At 36.1% G+C, this 13,106-nt stretch overlaps 3 protein-coding genes across 5 annotated transcripts; 2 read left to right on the plus strand and 1 right to left on the minus strand.

Annotated features, from left to right (window-relative positions):
* Nucleotides 1-317: 317 nt before the first annotated feature.
* Nucleotides 318-1,676, plus strand: tmem97 (transmembrane protein 97). The gene is made up of 3 exons (XM_077208429.1): nucleotides 318-524; nucleotides 638-782; nucleotides 925-1,676. Exons 1-3 carry the CDS (start codon nucleotides 411-413, stop codon nucleotides 1,197-1,199), a joined length of 534 nt encoding a protein of 177 aa, XP_077064544.1. The 5' UTR covers nucleotides 318-410; the 3' UTR covers nucleotides 1,200-1,676.
* Nucleotides 1,403-3,394, minus strand: ift20 (intraflagellar transport 20 homolog (Chlamydomonas)). 2 transcript variants are annotated; one of them, XM_077208427.1, is made up of 5 exons: nucleotides 3,303-3,394; nucleotides 2,665-2,831; nucleotides 2,440-2,525; nucleotides 2,248-2,351; nucleotides 1,403-2,132 (listed from the first exon to the last, which is right to left on the minus strand). In XM_077208427.1, the coding sequence occupies exons 2-5, from the start codon at nucleotides 2,789-2,791 to the stop codon at nucleotides 2,051-2,053; spliced, it is 399 nt and encodes a 132-aa protein (XP_077064542.1). In that variant the 5' UTR covers nucleotides 2,792-2,831; nucleotides 3,303-3,394; the 3' UTR covers nucleotides 1,403-2,050. The 2 variants fall into 2 exon arrangements, with proteins under 2 accessions (XP_077064542.1, XP_077064543.1); XM_077208428.1 differs by having other exon boundaries at nucleotides 3,308-3,375.
* A 248-nt stretch (nucleotides 3,395-3,642) lies between these two features.
* Nucleotides 3,643-7,110, plus strand: rad1 (RAD1 homolog (S. pombe)). Of its 2 annotated transcripts, none has more exons than XM_077208430.1 (6): nucleotides 3,643-3,780; nucleotides 3,972-4,185; nucleotides 4,268-4,376; nucleotides 4,454-4,712; nucleotides 5,409-5,507; nucleotides 5,700-7,110. In XM_077208430.1, the coding sequence occupies exons 2-6, from the start codon at nucleotides 3,991-3,993 to the stop codon at nucleotides 5,875-5,877; spliced, it is 840 nt and encodes a 279-aa protein (XP_077064545.1). In that variant the 5' UTR covers nucleotides 3,643-3,780; nucleotides 3,972-3,990; the 3' UTR covers nucleotides 5,878-7,110. The 2 variants fall into 2 exon arrangements, with proteins under 2 accessions (XP_077064545.1, XP_077064546.1); XM_077208431.1 differs by having other exon boundaries at nucleotides 3,698-3,868.
* The last annotated feature ends 5,996 nt before the right edge of the window (nucleotides 7,111-13,106 follow it).

A 13,106-nucleotide genomic window follows, 5' to 3' on the forward strand; every position in this document is an offset into this window, starting at 1 on the left:
TTGAAATGTTTAATGTTGGTGAGTGCTTCCTTCACAAATTACCATGGGAAAAAATTGCCTTTTTTTATCACAATGGTGGCGAACGCTTAGTTATTACAGTTTCATTTCAGTAACAATAAAATAAGCATCTATATTATCATACAACTAGTTGCTATGGTCATTTTTGTAAGGATTGTGTTCCACGGTTACGCTCCATGAACCAATGTGCAATCAGGAATCCGCCCATTCAGGAATCAACCGAGCCGATGGACCAATGGAAAGACAAAGATTAGAAGTGACCGAGTTAAAGGACCAATCAGAAACAGAGGAGTAACACGCTATCTTATAATTTACCACTGACGCCTTCCACGGCTGCTGAACCACTAACGAAGAAGGAACTTGTCAAAAACTGTAAAAGCACTACAATTAAAATGTTACTTCGCGCTTTAGAAATTATATATTTCATTTACTTTGCGTCGCACATTCCAATTACTCTCGTGGTTGATCTTCAGGCTTTACTTCCCCAACATCTGTATCCACCTGAGGTAAGTTTGCACTTTGTGCTGCACACACTCAGTTACTAACGTGTCACTAACGTAGTAACTATATAATATCCTAAGTTTAGTGGTTTTGTATGTAATTATTATTTGTGTTACAGCTGAGAAACTTATTGCACTGGTATGCTGCTGAATTCAAGGATCCGATGATGATGGACCCCCCTGCCTGGTTCAAATCTTTTGTATTCTGCGAAGCTCTCGTGCAGCTGCCCTTTTTCCCAGTTGCAGCATACGCCTTCCTGAAGGGTCAGTACCTCGAGTGAATGAGTTGTGGAATCGGACTTCTCAAATGACACAACAGTAACATCTAGTGGTGAATCACTTTTCAATTCATACCAGTCACTATGGTCACATTACGTTAATTGATGTGATGTTTTCCATTTAATAGGTGGCTGCAAATGGATCAGAACTCCAGCAATCATTTACTCCGTTCATGTGGCCACTACACTGGTCCCAATTTTAAGTCACGTGCTTTTCCATAACTTTCCTCTGGCGCCACATCCTGGACCCCAAACTTTGAACGAACGCCTGACACTGGTGTCAATTTATGCTCCGTACCTCATCATCCCCGTCATGATACTGCTCACCATGCTCTTCAGCTCAACATATAACTCAACCTCTTCGAAAGGAAACACTTCCTCAAAGTCCAAGAAACAAAGATAATGCCAGTTCATCTCATCTACACATTATAGATGGATGTATTCATTATAACCCACCAGGGTTCCAATGTTATTGTTAGTTATTAATGGTTAAATGTGATTCAATATTTGAATATGAACCGGCATATTTGATAATTGTATGTAATTTAAGCAATTTTTGACCCCATTGTAATTTACAGTTTTGTTTATTGATGATGACAACACATGTAAAAGCAAAATATATTTTTATTCAAATGTTCTTCAAATCTGTATGAAGTTAGTCAAATATTGAGATTATACACCTAATAACGGTTAATGTAAACAAATAAGTAAATTTCATATTAAATAGCTTTCCATAACTTCTATGGAAACTATTTTGGTGTGGTCCAATGAACAGACAATAAAATTGCCATGAGGATATGATCAAATAAAACTGGATGGGTTCAAGTTACAAACGGCAATTAAAATAAAAGTCACACAGAAAATAAACAAATTACCTGAAGATGTCTCATGATGGAATTATTTACAGTAACATGCAAATACTGTATTTTGCTGTTGTACAAAAAGAATGATTTACAAACTAATTTCCATATAAATAGTATAAATAACTTCTATTGTATATAAATAGTATCTGAGATTATGAACTCTATAGTTGGAAAGATTACAAGTATGTCCCCTGGAACTGGCCATGCAAAAGCACTCAATGTTAACAGAGGTTGAGGCTGAAACAGACAGGTTGATGTCTGTTGTCACCTATAAACTGCACAATTCAATTAACCTGCTTTGGGACCCAGTACTTTATAGGAAGTCATTGTGAGTCAAGATGCATAGCATCACTTTTTTCTGTCCAACAGAGAAAGAGAAAAAACAGCACTCTTATTTCTGCAGTATAAACTGATCAATGAATTCGTTCTGCTCTGCTTCGACTTTCTGAAGAGCTTCGTATTCTATTCGGTACCTGCAAAACAAAAAATTATAGTCTCACATACAGTGGAAAAATACAGAGCACAAATATATCATTGATCCACCTACTAATAAGATTGGACTATTGGCCTACTAATAAGACTGATTACCTTTCCAACTGCATTTTCTTTTCTGCAATCAAAGCCTGAAGCTGTTGCTGTTGGGCCTCTCGTTGCTTTTCAACCGATTTCAGCAAATTTCTTGCACCTATGGCCTGTCGAATAATCACTGGGGTCATATAAATGAACATAACTAATCTGTACTGTCTGCAGGTTATTTAAAATGCAAGAAAGTAACGTTACCTTCATTTTTTCAGTCTCGGCTTCCTTTGCCAGTTCATCCACAAGTTCAATAAGTCCACCTACAATTTTCTGAAACTGTCCGATCTCTGTTTTCAAAAACAAATGCCAAGCATAAATTATTGATTTGTACTGTCAAAAGGAGCAACGAAATGCGGTTTAGTCAACAAGATAGATAGTCAACTCAATAAGATAAAGAACAATAAAAAAATAAATAAATAAACTCACTGTCAACAAAGTCCTCACATTCCTCTTTGAGCTCAGTGGTTTTCTGGCTCACGTCGGGCTCGAGTACTCGCAATTTGTTGAGTTCATCAAAATGAAGACCAGCCTCTGCCAACGGGTCTTTAGCCATGACCAGAGGACCTAAACCTGCCTGTGTGACTCGATAATAGCTGGAAATCACACCGAAATACATAAACAGGAGTATTTTAAAAGAAATAGCAGGAGCATCATTTTATTCCGTTCCAGATGTGAACCCAGTACTGCTAGTGGCGAAAACCAAATAAAATTAACGTTATTGATTTCCCTGCACTGTCACCTGATCACAATAAGCTAGCTGTCCTCTTAGCTAGTTAGCTGGTTAATATGAACTACATGTAACTACCACTGCCGTTACATAAAGGTTACATTAAACACGTTAACTTAGTTTAAATACATGGATGAGGAAGAAATGCTACTGCTCACAAGTTTCGTTTTGTTGTTGGTATGGTCTGGTTGCTATTGAAATATATAAACAAACACAGACCAGCTGGGAACTTAGCTTGGACATATTGTTGCTGTTTTTATAGTTAGTCGCTTAAATTATTAAACGGAATTACACACTTACTTAAAGTTAAGTAAACCAGGGAATGTCCCAAACGTACCTGACCTTTAACTGATTATGTGGCACTTCTGCCGGGCTGATCGACCGACCGCCTCTCTTCGCATCTGTCTGGCTGTTTCGGCTGCCAGGCGACGGCTGGTCCAACTCATGATGAGTGAGAGGGGTGCGTAAACGCATTTTAAATATGACAAATTGACAACTTGCATTTCTGGAAATGAAATAAAGCAGTTGTATACATCAAAAACTTATATAAATATTGTTTTCATTGTAATTATGAGAGATTACAGTACAAGTGTGTTTGTGCCAAATTTTTCACACCACGACACCTCCTCCTAATATTGAAAACGTCCGTATATCAACTCTTCCTGCAGTTCCGTATCAGACCACTGCGGTGCGTGCGAGGGATCTAATGAGGACAACTAAACTCAAAACACCAGAAGAAGACTGAGCAGCGGCCACTTAAGGGCGCCAAACTCTAAAAAAGTGATGTAAATCTTTATAGTTCATATCTATATTCGGTAGGTTAAATATATATATATATATAACATATACTGTTTATGTTTAAGGTTAGTTTTTTCCCCAGAGATTGACAGCTTGATCATATATGTAGGTGTAACGTTAGTGTAATGTCTCTGTTTTCGTATCACCATATAATTTGTAAAGAGCTAATATAAGTTAAGTTAGTTAGATGTTTTAAATGTCATTGCAGATGCTGACAACGCAGAAACATGCCTCTGTCAACTCAGTCCCAAGCGGACACTGACCAGTACATTCTGATAGCCAGTTTGGATAACGCAAGGAATCTGTCCAACATCCTGAAAGCCATCTCTTTCAAAGACCATGCTATCTTCAATGCAACGCAAAACGGGTTAAAAGTCACTGTAGAGGACTCCAAATGCCTTCAAGCTAATGCCTTCATTCAGGTTGGTGTTGGAGGACCGTTTCTGACAGGTTCAGTTGTCAGCAGTTGGGTTGATCAGTGTATTTGTGTGTCTGTTTCCTCAGGCTGACATCTTTCAAGAATACACTATCAAAGAGGATTCAGTTGGGTTTCAGGTTAACTTAACTGTTCTTCTGGATTGCCTAACCATCTTTGGGACGAGCACAACCCCAGGTGTGTATCTTAATGGTGATCCGGTCTTTCTTTTGTCAAATGTATTTAACTAATTTCTCTTTTATTGTACCATTGAGGTGTGTGCACTGCCCTGAGAATGTGCTACAATGGCTATGGATATCCGCTGACTTTATTCCTGGAGGAAGGTGGTGTGGTCACCGTGTGCAAGATCAATACACAGGAGCCTGAGGAGCCCATAGACTTTGACTTTTGCAGCACAAATGTAACCAACAAGGTGATTCTGCAGTCCGACAGTCTTAAAGAGGCTTTTTCTGAGCTTGACATGACCAGTGAAGTTCTGCAGATTACTATGTCACCAAGCCATCCTTACTTCAGGTACAGTAATCGTGCACACAATAGATCAGTGTGCCTACTCTACCTTTCAAAAGTAAACGTTTTTTAACGTTAATGAAAGAAGTCTCATTAATATGCTCACCAATCAGTTTTTTTTAATCTACATTATGGTAAAAACAATATATTGTGAAATATTACAATTTCAAATAGGCTAACTGTTTGCTATATGATTATATTTTAAAATGTTCCTGTGATGGCAAAGCTGAATTTTCAGCATCATTTCTCTAATCTTCAGTGTCACATGATCCTTCAGAAATCATTCTAATATGCTGATTTGCTGTTCAAGAAACATTTCTTATTATTATCAATGTTGAAAACAGTATAATATTTTGTAGAAACCTTGATTTCCAGAATTTACTTCCCAGGAATCTTTGATAAATAGAAAGTTTAAAAGAACAGCATTTATTTTGAATAGAAATCTTTTGTGAAATTGTCAATGTCTTTACTGTCTCTTTTGATACATTTAATGAATTACAAGTAATGACCCCTACCGTTTGAACAACAGTGTATGTAATTGAATCAAGGAATTAATGTAAGGTTATTAATTCTAATATAAAATGTCGGCTCCAATTAAGAGATCTATTAATTTGGTCTATTGCGGAGTGAAAAATAAATTGTGGTGTCAAGTCAAACTTAAATGTCAATTCATATTCATTATTATTTTCCTTTTTACCCTAGATTATCTACATTCGGTAATTCTGGAAATGCCCATTATGATTATCCTAAAGACTCAGACATGATGGAGCTGTTCCAGTGTACTAAACTACAGACTAACAGGTAGGAGGACAGTTTCTGTTTTAGATTGCATTCCCCATCAATTAGAGCTCTGTGTATCTGTGCTAAATTCAGAACTTCATAAAACAAGCTGCTTATAAATTAACTTCCAAGGCATTCACATGTAAGTGGTAAAAGATCAGTTAAGTTTTCTGAGTCACTAAGATTTATTTTCTCTTATGTTTATTCTCAAAGGTATAAGATCTCCCTGTTGAAACCTTCTACAAAGGCATTGGCTCTGTCCTGTAAAGTCTCGGTGAGAACAGACAGCCGAGGCTTTCTCTCTCTACAGTATCTTGTGAGGAATGATGATGGTCAGATTTGTTTTGTGGAATACTATTGCTGCCCTGATGAAGAAGTGGGAGAAGAGTAATAGGAAATGCTTCATTTGATTTATTACTTTTTATCATCTCCATCTTCATAACTGTTTTTGTTTTGTTTGATATTTAGCGTGCACTTACCTCATGGTTCTTTATTCTGATAAGTTACGTTCTATACTTAAATAGAAGCTTAATATAGTAAATAAAAATAAAAAACTTGTGGATCTTGTATTGAATTTGAGACAATACTATGTGTGATCGCCAGAGGGCGACAGAGAAATGCTAATTAGGCTACTGCAAATATTAGGAGTCTGATGTTGGGATTAAGGTTTTTTTTTAACTCATATATTAATTGTGTGTGTGTGAGTGAGAGAGAGAGAGAATGAATGTCATCCCCAAGACTGTTCCTGAAAAATCCATGTAGTACAATGGTCATTTTATAAGTCCATTTTATAATTTTTACTTTGCTCTAAATTACCGACTAACAGTGAACACTCTCTGAAACATCTAAATTTTTAATGGGTGTTCATTTTATTACACGAATGCGTTGCGAGGCAAACATGCAGTTGAGCAAAGCAGCTTGATGTTGATGCTGGCTGACGCACGCACTCCTAACAGAGAGTCCCAGAACAGCGCGCGCGATGCTTGAACTGCCGCCTCGCGACCAATCGCTTCTCCATTCGCAGCTGTCGAGGCAACACTGTTTCCGGGCAGAGGAACATCACAGGAGCAAAACAAGCGAGCTTCTGTCACTCTCTCATCTCAGCGGGTTACTGCCCTGACTGATGCATGTCCAAGCTGCTTATAGACGCTGCGGCAAAGCCCATTATAACAAACAAAGTTCCTATTAAATAGTGTTACATCATTTTTAAGCAAATTAGAAAATTGTTGTCAAATTTAATCAATGCCATTCTGAGAATCAATAAGATTTGTTTAAATCATCACGATATCAGTATCTAAGCTTGTTGATGTTATTGAATATTAAAGCAGCAATTTAGTGTGAAAAATGGTTAAAAATGAATGTAAAGGCAGCTGGACCAAAGTATTTGTGTGTGTGTGTGTGTGTGTGTATATGTATAGAGAGGAGGGGGGGGGGGGGCAATATGGATTATGCCAAATTTGTCACTATATAGACTTGTTACAGCTAGATATTTAAATGGACATTTTTGTACATAGTTTTTCAGAGTTGGACCAATGTTTGACACTTTGCTTAATAATGTCTGGTCTGTATTATTCTGCTTGATGTCAATAAACTGTACTTCTTAGAGCTACACTATTGAACAAAAGTTTGGGGTCAGTACGATATAAATTGTATAGATTTTTTTAAAGAAATTAATACTTTTATTCAGCAAGTACAAATATTTATGTAACAATATATTTGTATTTCAAAAAAATGATTTCTATTCATCTGATGAATAGAAAGTTCATCTAACTTTCATATTCATCAAATAATCCTTAAAAAAATCCATTGTTATTTCTTGAAGAGCAAATCAGAATGTTAGAAGGATTTCTTAAGGATCATGTGACCCTGAATAGTATGAGTAGAATGAGTAATGATCAGTGTTGGGCAAGTTATTTTTAAAAAGTAATTAGTTACAGTTACTAGTTACTTCTCCAAAAGTAACTAAATTAGTTGCTCAGTTACAAATTATAAAAGTGACTAGTTACTTCAGAAAGTAACTGTTTCGTTACTTTCAAGTACATTTTTTAATGCACAAATGTGACCCCACCTCCCACCCCCCTCTTTAACGGAACTTAAAATACATGTGCATGTTCAATTATTTATGATAAATCTGAATATTATAATGTAATGGACACTTAATACAATACATTATTAACAGAGACAGTGTACACAAATCTAAACCATTTTAATGTTGCTGTGGGACAAAGTGAGACTAGCCTCTAATCAAATGCCATGTTTGTTTGTTTTAACACACGGTCAATATAATCATCAGAGATGTACGCGATTGCGTTTAGAAATAGACACGCCTTGTTTCCAAATCCACCAATGAACACACATCCAAAATAAAATAGCCTATAACATAGGCTATATAAAAACTGCAAACCGTCTAATTTGTAAACAAAATTATTTATGCACGAAATCCAGCATAAACTCCGACACAATCTGCATATTTTTAAACTCTCAAGACAGTTTTTAGATAGCCAATATGTTAAATATTTAATTTTGGATGTGTTCATTTGTGATTATTGGCTGGGTTGGTAAAAGTTGTACAATTTACAGAATACCTCTGCTTGGGGCATTTGGAAACAAAGCTTGCCTATTTCCGAATGTAATCGCGTGCATCTCTAATGATTATACTGTGTGTGAACACACAGATTAAACACACTCGCAACAGACACACCCCAAAGCAGCGACGTTATAGCGTTGCCAGCGGTTGCGGATGAAATAATAGCCTATCCGCGTATCTCTACTGTGCGCAGTAACTGCCCACTAACCAAGAAGAACAGTAAAAAAAAAGTATTTGCCTCTCGGCTCCGAGATCTAGTTGGTCTGATGAAAAAAACAGCTTCAATTATAGTAACGCGCCGCATTTTTGGCAGTAACAGTGTTATTAAGATGGGAAGAGTAATCAATTAGATTACTCGTTACTGAAAAAAGTAACACCGTTAGTAACACCATATTCCCATCACTGGTAATGATGCTGAAAATACAGCATCGTCACAAGATACAGCATCGTCAAAAATTGACGTCACAAGAATAAATTACATTTTAAAATATATTAAAATTGTAATCATAATTCACAATATTACTGTTTGTCTGCAGCCGTGGTGAGCAAAAGAGACTATTTTCAAAAACTTTTAAAAATTATATCGACCCCAAACTTTATAATGATAGTGTACAATGAAAGTACAGGTATATAGCACCAGCTACTTATGGAAAAATTTTTTTATTGCATTTCAAGCATTCTGGTTTTCTCCATCTGCCAACCTAAAAGTCTTTTCAAGGCCTTTAGCTCCAACAACATGCTGGCTATTTATTCATCAGTTATTGAAAAACTTAATTGAACTACCTTAGGCATATAGCTGAAAATATTAGGTCTTTTCAAAATATTTGTGATCGTTTCAGGGATTTCCTTTCACTTGATCTATAAACTCTTAAGACTGTTAATATCCCTCACAAAATCACCCAATTATATGCATGCGCATAAACCATTACTGAACGAAACAGACAACAACAACAACATTCAGCGTAACCAAGTAAACACTGTCTACAGACCAAGACAAAGAGTATCATTTGATAAGGGTGAGCAACTTGATCCTGCTAGATCTACATCACTCACAGTAGGTGATGTCAGTCTCTTTAAACTCAAGCTTGCTCGATGATTAAGATGGGGATCCTCTACCCATTCCTCAGATAAACAATCGAGCGCTGACCCGTTGTTTGATGCCTTGACCTACCAGTGAATCAAGTGGTGTCAGGTTCTGGGTTTTGCAAACACAAACTCGGCAATGACCTAATTGTTGTGACACTCCAACAATTATCAACAAGAGAGCCCATGGGAGGTGAAGACAAGGTGCACGGCTTTCAGCACGGCCTCACTAGGGACAGTGAGTCATTATATTGTCTGTTGTTACACTATAAATTAGAAGAAGAAATGTATGCACTACGTAACCTTTAATACTGTTAATGAAACTTAACGGTTTTAAACACGTTTTAGGGTCAACTTGGACTAATTTCACTCCAATAGTGGATAAAAGCTCAATGTGATCAACATCTAATATGTAATGTCTGACTTTCCACAAAACAACTGACCATTATATTGATAAGCCAACAAAAGCGCAGCACCAACTCCTGCCTAGTCAGCTGAAAGGAACCCTGAAATGGGAAATTCCGCAGTGCATTAACATGATTTGAGTATAACATTCCTTCACTTTGTGTTAAAAATAACCAACATTATCAAGCCATTGTTTGGGGACTGGGTGTCACACGGGGTCATGTTTATAACAGCTGGCCTTAACAGCCCTCTACAATCCACCCCCAAACCCATTAATACTGCTCTCCTTCTGCCTCAGCTTGCAACCATGTGTGAAATGATCCTTGATGATGGAGATGAGGTAATGCCTTCAGCAGCTCTGACATCACTATAGCCTTTCCCATCCAGTGCAATTGACCATCACTAGGACAATGAGCTTTTTGTCTTACATACCTTTCATTAAGGAGAAAAGGATGAACATGACACCTGTGAGTGGTTTAAACAGATGGTATTGCAATGTTAAACATATATATATATATATCACAGTCGTTTGTTTTGTAGAAATTCATACATCACATTTTAAATGCTGATAAAATTAACTTTTTATCCACTAACGGATGATAATTATAGTTATATGTACTCTAAGTTGTGTGTCTAAAATCATTTTCAAGTTTCATTAACAGTATTAAAATGTGCCATTATTTTTATGTAGTACTGATACACACATATAGGCTATATATATAATTTGTGTATTTACATATATATATATATATATATATATATTAGTGCTATCAAATCGATTAATCGCATCTAACATAAAACATTTTGTTTGCATAATATGTGTATAGATATTATATTTATGTCTGTGGGTGCATTTACTGTATAAATACACACACATATTTATACACATATATAAGTGTATACACACACATGCACACAAACATATATATATACATATAATATATACACATTTTATGTAAACAAAATGTTCAATGTTAGATGCGATTAATCAATTTGTATTTGTACAATATATAGGCTATATATAAATAGGCCTATAGATAGATTATATAATTTTTGTGTGTGTAATAATTAGCATATAAAGAGCCCAATTAAATATGGCATGGTCTAATGAGGAATATGAATAATTCTAACACACAATGAATCATGATCTTGTAGGTTTCTCTAATTGATTTGAAGACACACTATAATCATAGGAATCCTGCAGCAGAAATGGCAACAGCGGTTTAATGTGGTTGCAAGGGAAACATGTTCAAAGTGGTACACAAAACATGTTGTTCTCTGTTAGTTCCTTTTTTATCCTATGTAAACACTGAAACTGGTTTTCAATGTGCTCTCACTTCTGTTTCTTTATTGAGAATATTTATCAAAAAACAAACAATAAACTTACGTGATCATCTTTGCTTGATACGTAATGATTGCAGCTTTCAGTGTAGGTGATTTGGATCCTTATGACATTTATATCATGTAATCAATTACGAGTAATGTTCAATCATGGCTGAATGAGAATCAGGAAGCATGCATATTTTCCCTTCTTTTTTTTCGCTTTGTACAAATGACATGCAAATTGACCTTTCTGCCACAATCATGGAACTTGGTACACAGAATAACTGTATGACTACAGTCGATAACCATTTTTCACATGGCAGCTAAATGCAAGCACAGACTGGTTGTTAGCCTTCTAGACCTGCAGATCCCGGGTCTGTCGCTCACCACCCTCCCATTACCTTGAAGGGTGGCAGCTGCGGCCCTGCACCACCAATAGGGACTGTTTATCAGGCAATTAAGGTGACAACAATGAAAAATAATATGTAAAAATGAGGGATGGGAGGTGGACGAGCAGTGATCGAGACAGGTTTATCAGATACGGTGGAGAAGGAAGGAGGGGGTAAAGTAAAGGATGATGTCACCAGGACACAGTATATTGAGCCTCGCTCTTGTCTCGTGTTTTCACGCTCACACCCACGTGGACGTTGTGTTTCGGTAACGTATAGCTGTTGCAGAGTCACAGAAACATACACATGATCACTTCTCTAGTGAACTTTGGTAATGAACTTATTGTTCTCAGTTGTCATGTGGACACTATATAGCGCAGGGAAAAGTTATTTATTTACAGTAAAGAGACTGTCTTTTGTGTCATTGTGCTGAAGTGTCACCACAGATGAGATGGAAATAAACATGTTACCTGTTTGACCATTGAGCTTTGTATCAATTGTTCGTGTTTATGTCATAGAGGACTGTATGTACTCAGCGGCTTAACCTCAGGGTAAAACCCACAAGTAAAACACTGTACTACCATGCATATACCACTGTACCAATAATAAAATAAAATGAATATAAGTAGCCTACATTTATAATAATATTTTAGAAATATTGCAGTAGTCTGCTTTTATACAAATGTAGGCCTTTTTAACAAGACTAATTGTTTTATATTTTCTATATTTCTTTTCATTTAATTTTATTATCACAATAAACAGTATCAGCTTTTATGAAATAACGAATTTCATGTCAACACCACTAACTAGGCTATGTATTTAACGGCGTTGCCATGCTAGAGCAGTCTGCGGGCTGCCCAGACATGTACCTGAATGGGGATTCCCCTCCACACAGTCCTTCCTTCATCTGCTGACTTCGGGACAGGAGCTCTCCATCCTTATCTGAAGTTAGCCCCCATCATGAGCAGGACATCTGCATTTAGACAATATGCAGTCGGAAGCTGCTGGACAAAGGTCAAAGTGAATGAAAGAAACGGGGGAATTCCGTATTCAATTAGCATGATTAGGCTACATAAATTAGCTCACGTTATCAGTGCTGTGCGTCAATGATTGGCAAAAAACTAACGAATTTGCTATAGCCTACAGCCTTGGTAATTATTCCGAAGTTTTTATGTTTTATCAGTGAATGTTGAACGATATACACTTATTCAATTAGCACATTAGCCATATGCATGACGTATTAAATTGCAAACGAGAAAACAATAAAAAAAATGTAAACGATAATAACAATAATAATATTAATAATAACAATTCTGAGAAACTTTAAACAATGTTATTGAGGAAAAATGCTGCTTGTTATTAAATAGCAAACTGCAATATTTTGTGCATATTCACTGCATTTAAACGTCAAATCTGAGTACATGAAATCTGATATTACTGATAGGCTATAGCCTATGACAAAAAAATCATATTATTAATATTTGAAAGGTTTTCATTTATATTTTTTCATGTTTCATGTATTAATAGGTTTCACTTCATCTTTCTCAGTGTTGCAAAATAAACAAAAACAAACAACATATTTACTGTCTAAGCTACTGCACATGAAATATCGAACTAACAGGTTTAAACAAAAAATAACAATAAAAAATGAATATTTAATAGCCTATTTAGCAATTTGTCACATTACACAGTGTAGGCGTTAGTGGCAGGTCAGCCATGTTGAATGTAGGCCTATGGCATAATGGCATAAGAATACCAGTCGAGTAGAATTACGAGCATTATGTTGGCTATAAGTATTATAGGCTATCTAGTATAGCGGCAAATTTCAAATAT

Source organism: Siphateles boraxobius, unplaced genomic scaffold, assembly GCF_051911475.1.
Source record: "Siphateles boraxobius isolate OS27281-9 unplaced genomic scaffold, OSU_SipBor_1 6, whole genome shotgun sequence".
Lineage (NCBI taxonomy): Eukaryota > Metazoa > Chordata > Actinopteri > Cypriniformes > Leuciscidae > Siphateles > Siphateles boraxobius.